The following is a 12,338-nucleotide window of genomic DNA, read 5'->3' as shown; positions in this document are numbered from 1 at the left end:
AAACCCACTCTGGCCCTAATGCAACTTAAGAGATGCATGCTAAAATAGCCTCTAAAATGGCTTGCAGTGGTTTGCAAGCAAGCAGCACCCTGAGGTTTGAGGACTGAAATGACTTGTTTAGATAAAACAAGTCATTTGATGTGTGCAGCCATCTAGTGGTTTATTCATATATTACAGCTGATGATCACTTCTGTGGCAGCGGTGGGCTTTTTGCATGACGGGCGCTCAGTGGAACAGGCAGGTCAGCTTTCACCTCTATACATCCTTGCTGTTACAGCAATGGGCCTTCAAGACAATGGACATAAACTTTGTGCTTTTCTAGCATAGAGCACCAGAGAGACAAAGCCATAACTCCATGACACATACACACATGCAGTTTTTCCTTAGCGTCTGTTCTCCCTGAAGGCAGGGTCGCCCCAGTCATGTTCCTTCAAATGATGGCTGCCAGTAAGATATTCGGTTGAAAGAATCATAACAGAAACATACACTTTATTTATTCATACTAAGAAAGAAATAAACCTCTTTTAAAAAAAATTAAAATGCTGATTTATTTCCTAAAAAAAATATGTACACATTTTGACAGAACCTCTGGGAGAATAACAAGGCCACAGCATCGGATTCTTACTTGTTCTTACATAATAAACAGAATAAATATGATACATAATGCTCTTTTCTGCTTTGGCAAACATCTGTTTGAGATGATGGACAGAGTTGAATTCAATTTTTTTTTGTATAGCGCTTTTTAGAGAACTGCCACAAAGGTGCTTTACAGAGTGATGGGGCTGCAGAATGGGGCAGCTTTGCTTAGCATGCCAGGAGGTTTAGTGGGAATCAGGGGCTCAGGACTATGGAGCGGGCGGCAGCAGAGGCTCGGGATAGTTAAATGCTGTCGAGGAGCTGAAGTAGCGGGGGCCTTTGGCGGCGGGCGACATGGAGGTAGGAGAGCAGGTGATGGAGGTGGGCGGTGGCGACCCAGGGCAGCCGGAGGAACTGCTGTCGGCGGTGGAGCCCAGTCGGGAGGCCCACAAGCAGCCCATGTGCCGGAGCAGCTTCTTGACGTCATTGCGGAACCGCACGCCCACCAGGGCGTACAGCAGCGGGTTGAGGCAGCAGCGGGTGTAGGCCAGGCTGCGCGTGGTGTACTCGGCCAGCAGGAGGTGCCCCCACTGGGCGCAGGTCTCGGGCGGGCCGGCCGCCTTCACCGAGAGCAGCGCGGTGTACGGGAGCTGGAAGAACAGGAACACCAGCACCAGCGCCGCCATCAGCCTCAGGGTGCGCTGCCGCTTCCAGCCCCGCCCCCGCATCAGGGTGCGGCCGATCGTGCCGTAGCAGAAGAGCATCACCAGGAAGGGCAGGCAGAAGCCCGCGATCTGAGCCCCCCGGGTGGCCGCCTTGACCCGCCAGCTCTCCTGTATCCACACGTTCATCTCGCACTGCGCCCCGCCCCCGTCGGGCCTGACGTCCACGCCGGCGAAGACGATCTCGGGCAGGCTGAGGAGCGCGGAGACGGCCCACACGCCCAGCGCAGCCAGCTTGCTGCAGAGCAGCATCCGCCTGCGCAGCCGGTGCGCCGCCTGCGCCCACACGATGACCACGTAGCGGTCGACGCTGATGCAGGCCAGCAGGAGCAGCCCGCTGTAGGTGTTGGCGGCGTGGAGGCCGCGGGTGGCCTTGCAGAGCTGCGTGCCGAACTCCCAGCTGCCCAGCAGCGTGTCGGCGGCCTGGAAGGGCATGGTGAGCACCAGCAGGAGGTCCGAGTTGGCCAGGTGGAGCAGGAAGACGTCGGTCATGCATCGCAGGCGGAAACGGCGGTACAGGGCGTAGGTGGCGATCACTAGGAAGTTACCCAGCAACCCTAGGAGGAAGACCACTATGAAGATGCACATCTGGAACACCTTGATTTGGAGCTCCTGGGCACTGCTGCTTTCACACATCTCTGGCATCTCGGGCATTTCAGAGCTGTCACTCTGAAAGTAGCCATAATCTTCAGTCACCGATAAAAGCTTGTCCATCCTCAGATGCTGGGGAGATCAGATTTATTTAGTTTTATTTATGCCGTCATTTTCTTTCATGTTCAAAATAGTATTTTTGGAAGGTTTTTAAATTGTACCATTTCTTTTCATTGAAATGAAAAGCAATTTTATTCATTAAAAATTTTGTAAGAAATGTTTCTGTTTTTCTTTACTTAGATACTGTTTCATTAAAACAGGACAAATCAATAATACAAGTGCTGGTGTTATACAAAGAACAACTGTTCCTGTGTTGGATTTTTCTAGTAGAACCTTTATGCATCTCTGACAATTTAATCCAAACTGGACAAATGAATAATTATAATAATTATATTAATTATGAGAACAACTACAGTTTCCTGTGCTGAATCTGTCAGGACAAACCTTTATGCACCTCTGATACTTTAATTAGAACAGTTCATGGTGCGTGCATGGTGTACCACACCTCAGCTAAAATGTTTTGAGTGTACTACAGCAGCTGGTCTTCACAGCCAGAAAAATGCCTTCGGTAAGAATTGGCTTACTTTCCACTACGGCATTTCACTGCTACTGTCCCTTAATCATTTTAACTGTCTAATGCAGGGGATCTCAATCTCGGCCCCCGGGACCCATGCATAGGCTGTTTTTTGTTACAGCAAAATTTCTTGCTCAGTTAAGGTTGTTGAACAAGTGTTTAAGTTCTTTAATGCATTTTTCCTTAAGCTTGTTAACACAAGGCAGGTTTGCCTTATTATCATTTACTTTGTCTTTGAATTCTTCATTATCTACCAAATGCTGTGAAGAAGTATTTGTGCCCTTCTTGATTTCCTCTATTATTGTGCATTTGTCACACTGAATGGTTTCGGATCTTTAGTCAAAATATAATATTATATTGGACAAAGGGAAACAGTCAATCACAATAACAAAGACTGGGCAAAAATGGGATTCATGGGAGAGTAGCAAGGTGGAAACCATTGCCAACCAAGAAAAACATCAATGCTTATCTCAAATTTACAAAAAAGACACATGATGATCCCAAAGCTTTTTGGAATAATGTTCAATGAACAGATGAGTCACAAGTGGAACTTTTTGGATGAAGATTTTGTCACATTATGTCTAGGGTAAAGAAAATACAGCGTTTCACAATAAGATTGTCATACCAACAGTCAAACATGGTGGTGGTAGTGTGGAGATGCTTTGCTGTCTCGGAACCTGTATGACTTTGCGATTATTGAAGGAACCATGAATTCTGCTCTGTATCAGAAATGTGTTAAGGAGAATGTCTGAATGTCCATGAGCTGAAGATGAAGCGTAATTGGATTATGCAGCAAGACAATAATCCAAAACACAGAAGCAAATCTACATCTGAATGTCAGAAAAGAAACTAAATGAAAGTCCTGACTTGAACCCAATAGAGATGCTGTGGTAGGACCTGAAACAACGAGCTCATGCTCCTACAAATTTGTCTGAATTAAAGCAGTGCTGCAAAGAGTGGGCTAAAATTCCTCCAAAGAGATGTGAAAGACTGATATCTAATTACAGGAAGCGTTCGGTTGCAGTTATTGCTGATAAAGGTGGTGAAACTAGTTATTTAGTTTAAGGGGGCAATTACTTTTTCACATAGGTGATACCGGTGTTAGATAATCTTTTCATTAAATAAATGAAATAAAATTTTTAATTTTAATTTTTGTGTTTACTCAGGTTCCCTTTAATATTTCATTTAGCGTAAAGATCTGAGACCATTCAGTGTGACAAACATGCAATAATAGAGGAAAATAAGGAGTAAAATATATTTCTTTGCCTGTCTTTATGAAATCGTTTGCAGTATATCATAACGCAACTATGGGACTATTCTTCATGGCAAGCATAGATATTTCTGACAAAATGTAGATTCAAAGGGTAAATAAACCCTCAAAACATGAACAGCATAACTAAGAAAAATGTACATCTTGTTAAAATTCTGGGATTGCAATTGTGCTCGGAATGAAAATGAGCACACACGGATTGAAAACAGCATACCACTGTTCTTATGGAACCTACTTTTTTCATGTTAGGGAGTCAGTGTTACTTTTTTGTAGAATCAGAAAAGAGGACACCTTTGACAGAGGTAACTATAGGGCATTTTCTATGGTAGCATAATACAGTCAGATTGGAAGGGTTTTGTGTAAGCTCAGTATCATACACTTTGGCCCATTGGCATTAGTGTAGTTCAAAAATTGGAACAAAAGAATGTTAAAAACTATTTTAAAATATTTTTCAAAAAATCACAAATGGAAGTGAAACCCACTTAATAGCAAAGTAAAACTGTTTTGTAAATTTCCTGACTGTCCCCTTTTAAAAATATTAGTTGTGTGATGCCTGTGAGTAAGCTTCTGATGAAGCCTAATCATAACCAAACTACAGTTGCGTGCCAGCGTCTGCCGTTCGTTAAACATCGGGAAGTTGTGGGCAGACTAAGCTCTATAAATCAATCATTGGCGTGCGCCGAGCAGTTTTTAGCTGAGCCCTTCCATAGCCTTGTTACATTTGATCTGAGGCAAAATAGCAGAAGATAACACGTTTTGTTGTCTGAAAGCAGTAGGTATTGGAGTAATGTCCTTTCTTAATTTGTATTAGCATTGAAGTTATGATTACAAAACTGTGGATGTCCAAAAAGGTAAGACTCTTACATCATAATTGATATTCATCTTATTAATAACAGGAAAAACAGTAATCAAAAATAGTCTAACTTGTTAAACATGTTGCAGTATTTACATTTTAATAGAAACAACATTGACTGGGAGAAACTATTTGAAATGATATAATAATTACTTGTGTATTCAAAGGTATTTTTTATACACTCTTGGATACTGTTTCTTACTGTTCTCCACACTATGCTGCATATTATTGAACATAGAAACATCAATATTGATTAATACTGTCACAAACGTGTAACAACATTTGAAGGCATGTTCCATTGTAGGCATTTTAAGTATACGCAGGCATCTTAAATTTTGCGTCCCCATTGACACCACAGTTCAAAATTTATAACTTGTAAAACTGCATAAATAATATTAAAATGGCATCAAAACACATTGTAAACAGAATTATTATACTTATATTATTACATTTCAGTGGATTTAAGTAACAGGATTACAGTATGTGAGCATCTGATGTTAGTAAGAACCACCGCACACTCAGCAACTATATTGTTAAAGATAGAACAGGAGTTGGTAACCAAAGACATTTCTTCTAACCACACATTATACACAAACAAACCCTAGGTTCACTGTGGCAATTTTAATATTGCTGGTGTGTTATGGCTTGTGTACAGGTTATAATCTAAATGTCATGTTTCCTAACAGACCTGGAAACTGTTAGAGTCAACACATATTAGGAGTGTATTCAGCAATTGCAGATAGAACACCAAAGCAAAAGCATAATCAGCTATGTAAAAGTATGAAAAACTATGGTCAAAACGTGCATTTACCATGATGTCCATGCGTTGGCTTGAGATTGGTTTGCGAGGCAAAACAGACTCTGTATCAGTTAACTTTAAGGGGTGAACAAGCAGTTCGCTGAGAACATTACAGAGAAATTATGCGGTGGTTGGTGTTTCCTTTATTTTTTGGGTTATCGGTGTGTGTGTACACGATATTAAAATAGTTTTAAAATTGCTATATGCATGGTGCTTACTGTAACAATAATAAGTCACTTTAATGAACATAGTGCAAAGGATATCATAATATTAATGACTACAATATATTTTATTTGTGTATTCACATTAATATACACTTTGACTGGAAATAATTGTGTGTTTTTGATGCATTACTGTGAGTCTATTCGTCTCACTGTAAGCCGCTAACACACAGAAAGACTGAAGTTCAAAATTTACGTAAAACATTAATTAAAGGAAGACCAAAGCATCATAATGAAACAATAAAACTATTTTGAGTTGTCTGAGTATTGGCCAGATTAACAAAAGCAAAATACTTTTCCTGTTTAGTGTACGTCTAGCACCTTTGCATTTAATATTGATATACATTTTTAAAAATAGCACATGCATTTTAAAAAGAGAAGATACTTGTTGTATAAAGTTGTACCACTTAAATGCAGAAATATACATTCATGAAGCGAGCCATTTTACATTTTTTCTCAATGCGTGTCGGACTTTGCACGTTTGCAAATAAGTATGTCCTTTCTGGTTTCCAGCAAGAGCTAAATACATATCCGTGTTAATTCCATACAAAATAAATATTGCATTTTCTTCCAGACAATCTTATTATTTTCTAAGGAATGATAATATTTCTTTGAACATTTTGAAAATATTAGACCAACATATGTTGCCAAATTATATTGTATAGGTGCTCTTTGTAAAATATGCATTTTAATGATCTCTTTTTTAATATATAGAAAAGCTTATAATCAAGAGGCAAGAAAGGAACAACCAAGATTAAATAAAGTCCACTAACCTGCTTTGCAAGTTGCCCGATGATTTGGTGTTGAAGTGAAGAGCTGGACTGTACTGTGGGTGTGTTTTTGTGTTCTTGCTGCCATTCTTGCCAAACAAACATAAAAAAAAAGCCCATCTGACCCAGCAGTAACCTATCAGTCAACATCAGTGATCTGACTGCTGAATCTCTGCTTTCTGCTTGGCAATTCAGAGATCAAAGAGAGTGCAGAATACAATTTGATCTGCTTAACATCTTTACAGTAAAATGAGCAGAAGCTCACAGAATAGGTAATGATAGGTAATGATTTGATGCGTAATGAAATATTTTATATTGACCATGTCATTACTGTAGCCTCTGAATGTTCCCATGTCACTTCTGATGACCTCATACACGTATATTCTATATCATCCTTGTGATGCACACATAATATTTAGCCAAATTAAGTAAATGATACTTATATTTTCATTTTAAAAATCCATTGAAATACATTAAAAACATATGTATAATACAATAATCCAAGGTATATTTAATAAATACAGGAATATTTCTTATCATAAACACCCACCTCACACCTTATCCCATTCATAACAGCACCTATAAACTAATAGCAGTGCCAGATCCTTCTGGTATGGCGGAAAAACCTGAGCAATATTCAATCAGTAGATTAATCAGGCCTAAGCAAGACCTTATTTTGCACATAAACCAGAATAGGGAGTGTGAATCTAAGGCCAGAGTACAGAATTTCCAATAATAATAATGGAATATCATGTGATTGTGCATGTGCCTTCGATAAGTTTTTTTTTTTTTGACAAGGTTTAACTATGAGACCATCTTGAATATTACAACACAATAAACACAAGGCAATCTTCATAATGTGACTACACATTGTAACCTTAAACAATTCATAATTTAAGATTACTGACATGATCCCTTCAATTGTTGGGCTATAAAGAGAATCGTGAATTGCCAAGGTTAAATGCTGTTTTTGTGTTGCAAAATTTACTCTTCTTATTTGAATGCACTGTATTAATGTAAGACAGTTTACTCTATGACAGCAACAGACTTCAGGAGTTCAACCAAAGGAGAGTATGATGGGAGGAAAGAGAACAACCATATTGGTCAATATCTTGGCATGATGGGTTTGGGCAGGGGTTTACTGAATATATTTCTGGGTGTTGTCTGAGAACAGAGCTCAGGCTATAACTAAGTCACAACTGTTTCCTGATATGTACTAATGATGTGATCTCATGCCCATGCTTTTGCCTATGCCATATTTGTCTAGATAATGTGATTACTGTTACACTTTTCCTATCTCCTATCTGCAAGGTGCACATCCATGAGATGTTTAAACTTTTTTTCTTATTTTCTCCATTTAAGAAGCTGATGAGCAAAACTGAAACGTGTTGAAAACACTGTGATTAATAGAGAGAAGCCACAGGCCCCAAAACCACAGGGTAATTGGATTACTCTGAAGAAAAGCAAGGCAAACCAGTTCTTTCTCAGCACTGTGTCTCTTTTCACAGTGTTTTTGTTTATGACTGTGGTCACCCAGCCAAACCAAATTTGAACACAGAACACAGTATCATCTACCTTTCACTCTAAAACAGTCAGGTTTGTTTCAGAAGCCATGTCTCATTGCGACAACAACATAATATTCACATTTCTATTATTTAATCACTTCATTACCATTTCTGCAGTATTCTTGGGGCTAAAGAGGGCTGATAGCCCTTACACTTTAGCAGGGCATAAGTATGTGAAAATTAAACACATACAAAAATTAAGCTAATATATAAATCTCCACAATCATTTCACCCCAGGAGCATGTCATGCAAAACAAATGATTAACCAGATAATCAGCCTACTGTATTTTTGCGCTGATTGTGTATCGTTGACTTTGGTTAATGGCACTGATGGAAAAAAAAAGAGTTTGTGAATAGCTAGTACTGATGCATTCTGCAACTACACATGTAAGCCTTTGGAGTTTTTTTCTCTAAAATTACTGAATTACTCTAAATATTACTGAAACAAAGTAACAGAAGTTCAAACACTGTGGAAATGCAAGTTTTTTTCTCAACTAAAAGATTTTTTTTTTTGAGTGGATACAAACGCTTTTTTCTGAGCTATGTCTGGGCAGGTTACCAAAAAGCCATTTGGAGACTGCAAAAGGACACTTGGTAACCTAATGATATTACAAGCTATTCGAGGAGCAAAATTCTATATACTTTATACTACATGCTCAAGGAAGAAGTAGTGGCTTGCTTTCCCCCTGCCTGGCAGACCCCCCCCCCCCCTTCCTCTCCCTCTCCTTATCCCACATAATTTAATTATCTAAAATGCTTCTCAGTTAACACTGCAATACCTTACCACTGGCACACAGTGTACTAGGCAGAAGTTATACTGTACTGTCCATGTTGAGTCATTGCGAGTCTGGGGACTGCTGGGTCAGAGAAGCTACTAGGTGGGCTCATTTTGTTCCAGAGGATCTATATTAACTGGAGATAACAACATTCGTTGCTGCACAATATTTTTGGCGTGTATGCAATGGCGAAATGGACAACAATGATAATTCCTCCAGATAATTTTTAAGTAAATAATGGACATTCTATGTAGGTTTCTCCAAGTTAGCACTTATCTGGTACTAAAAATAACCATGGATTCTTACCGTGACATACTGACTTTATTGTGATGTGTCATCTGTGGATTTCCAAAACACAAAGAAAGTGAGGACCACCAAGCTTGTTTTGCCACCCCTCCTGTTACAAAAGAAGGAACTGTTGTCTCTAAAACATTGGCATCATAAAATAGTTTATAGATATTGAACCGTGAGTTTTAACAATTTAAAACGGTGTATCATGTGACCGGATTGATTGAAAATGTAACAATAAAAAAACAGAATGAATGCAAATTAACCCACTCTGGCCTGAAAATGGACTTAAGGGGTAAATGCCTTGTCATCTAATAAGCACAGTTGAATTTTAATCCAAGACTCTGACAGTAAAAATTACACTACTGTAAATATTCCAGTACAGTAGGTGTTGGCATGCTCCATTTACGTTCATTTAAAATCTTCAACAAACAAAAATATAAAAAACGAATTTTAATCCAAGACTCTGACAGCAAATATTACACTACTGTACATATTCCAGGACAGTAGGTATTGGCATGCTCCATTTATGTTCATTTCAAATCTTCAACAAACAAAAAATATAAAAAATGTTGCTTTAATTTGCAGATCACAATTTTTCCCAAAATGATTTTTCCCAAATATTATCACTCACAATTAGCCAAAGTGCACGCACGCACTCACACACACACACACACACACACACACAGGTTAAAGGTTAAATTGGGATTTGGGAGGTGGGTGGACCCTGAGATCCGGTGGGAGGTGGGTGAAAAAAGTAAACCAATGAATGGCTCAGCTCAGAATAGTTGTATCTTTAATGTATTGTGCACATAATTGTAAATAAGGAAAACAATGTTTTAAAAAAAATGTATACTATTGATGCAAGCTTTTACATAATATATTTCAGGTTTATTAAGTGTCATTAATGCTGAGAATTTTTTTTACCCACAAAAATAATCGGTCATCCTCCTCTTGTCCTCACTTTGTTCCTCCTTTATCCATCTTTCTTAAACTGGTGAGGCACAAAACTTTCCTTTAAACTAATCATTGATCTCAAACTGTTTTAATTAATTTTCAGTGATTAACAAGCATGCAAACATCTGACTAATCAAGGGACACAGCTTCTTCGTATTGTGTTAGGGAGATTAAATGGTAAATGCGATTTAGAAAAATCCGTTTTAATCACTAAGCAGTGGTGGAATCTTCCCCTGATTTTCCTTGAGTATCAATACAATTAATCCACAAAATAGGCTACTCAATACTATCATATAAAGCCAGCTCTCCCCAAATAGGCAGTTTTAGCGAGGAGCCTAGGCCTTATAGCCTACATTTATTTTCATTTTCAGTACGAAATTGTGCACATTTTTAATCGACATTATTCGCGGATGCACTTCTTTCTCCGCACTCGTATTCATGGCAAATATCTGCAATGTGTAGATTGTAAACAAAATTGAAGTGCAGGTTTTGTTTTTGCTGGTTATTCTGAAAGCTAACACGGTAGATAGCAGACTGGTGTATCCTATTTGTTAAGTGTAGACTACTTGGTGATTAAAAAGGATTTTTAACGGATAAATTGAATTTATGATTTAATCCCCCTAACATGGTATGAATACGCTGTGTGTTAGGCTACTTGCCATTTAATTAATCCGATCGTTGGCACGCTTGATTATAAAGGAAAATTACTAATGAAAACAGGTTGAGACCAATGAATAGTTTAAAGGAAAGTTTTGCGCCCCACCGATTTTCAGCTCACCAGTCGCCACTGAATAAAACGTTATGCATGTGGGAAATAGCCTATTCAATCCTAGCTTAGCTGCTGACCAGCAACCTGCTGATTTTGCTCAATCAATCAAAGTTGCCGTTAATAATAGCTGGCGTTCGTGGGGGCTGTTTATTCATGTCTCTTTAAAATGTTCCATAGATTAAATTACATGTTAATGAAATTACTTACCGCGTCCGCTTCCAAACAATCAAGGCTCTTGATTTGATATTTCAGGCTCTTTTAGGTACTTCTTCACAAACCGTAACCTGGCCATCCTATTTTTGTGAATAACTAGTGGTTTTCATTTGTGGTGCAAGATAGCCAAAGTTTTTGTGCTTTTTAAAATAAAAAAAGTTTTGCTTCAGAGTCAACAGAGGAAGAAGGTCACTGCAGCGGTAGGTCACTATAGGCATGACGAAGGAGCATAGTTACATTTAAAGGTATACTACGCAGGATTTCTTAGCCTGTGTTGACAATCAAGGAAGTCTCCTCCTCCGTCTTCAAACCCACCCACTCACACCAAGTAAGTTACCCCACCTAATGTAGCTAGCTTGATAGCTAAAGGTAACATTAGTACTGTGAAATGAGCAAACATGAGCAACAGTAAGAATGCAGATTTGATTATAGCTTAATTCATTCTATTATTTTGTAATAAAAAGTAATTTTTATTATTGGAACTTTAAATGATTAAATTTCAGATCCTCGCGAAAGTCCTTATTGTCGCCAGCTTCACACTGCCGATAATGTTACTTAGGCTACAGGTCCAACATAATACAAGCCAACTCAGAGTCGCTTTTAATCCCCTTTGCTGAACGTCAGCTGACACCACCGAGGAAAAGCAATTCCAAGTATAACTCCAGTTCATGAACAAGCTCTGTCGGCTTGTCTTTTTTCTTTGCTGTATCTGTATCACTTGTTAGCTCTGCAGCCATACTCAGCACTCTTCACACAGAAAACAGCGCAACACCCAGAAACGTTCCAAACACATTTTAGAATAACAAATACAGGTAGTGGCTATAGTGCGTATAGAAAGAGATTGCCTTTGCATTATAGATATGGTTATAGCATGGTTATATCATAATATCTTCAAGGTAAAAATCCAGTATAGTATGCCTTTACATTTTTAAAAGTATTTATATATTTAAAACACTTTCTGTGACACAGTTTGTCTCGCAAAAATATTGGAAATGTCATTGCAAATAGCTTTAATTAATCAACGTAATATACTTTTCCAAAATATATGATATATGAAATTATTGAAAGTGGATTTATTTTTATTAAAATATTTGACATCATGGCTAAGACAAAATTAAAAATATATATAAATGTTAATGTTAAATGTTACTAACATCAAACTGAAATCAATTAAAATATTTTTTTTTAAATTAAGCAACTTTTTTTTTACCAGGGATAATCTTTATTGATGGTGTGTATCAGATCAAAAAATTGAATTGGTTTAGAAACACAGATTCCGAAAATTATGTCTCGGGACATATTTTGTAACAAACTAACTGAGATTTATTTAATAA

General features: G+C 38.2%; 1 protein-coding gene across 1 annotated transcript; it reads right to left on the bottom strand.

Moving 5' to 3' along the window:
• Nucleotides 1-547: 547 nt before the first annotated feature.
• ccr10 (chemokine (C-C motif) receptor 10) lies at nt 548-6,503 on the bottom strand. The gene is made up of 2 exons (XM_035406511.1): nt 6,440-6,503; nt 548-2,021 (listed from the first exon to the last, which is right to left on the bottom strand). Exon 2 carries the CDS (start codon nt 2,010-2,012, stop codon nt 846-848), a length of 1,167 nt encoding a protein of 388 aa, XP_035262402.1. The 5' UTR covers nt 2,013-2,021; nt 6,440-6,503; the 3' UTR covers nt 548-845.
• Nucleotides 6,504-12,338: the final 5,835 nt, after the last annotated feature.

This window comes from Anguilla anguilla, chromosome 2, assembly GCF_013347855.1.
Source record: "Anguilla anguilla isolate fAngAng1 chromosome 2, fAngAng1.pri, whole genome shotgun sequence".
NCBI lineage: Eukaryota > Metazoa > Chordata > Actinopteri > Anguilliformes > Anguillidae > Anguilla > Anguilla anguilla.
The sequence above is the reverse complement of the archived record's forward strand: the minus strand, read 5'-3'. Positions and strand labels throughout refer to the sequence as shown.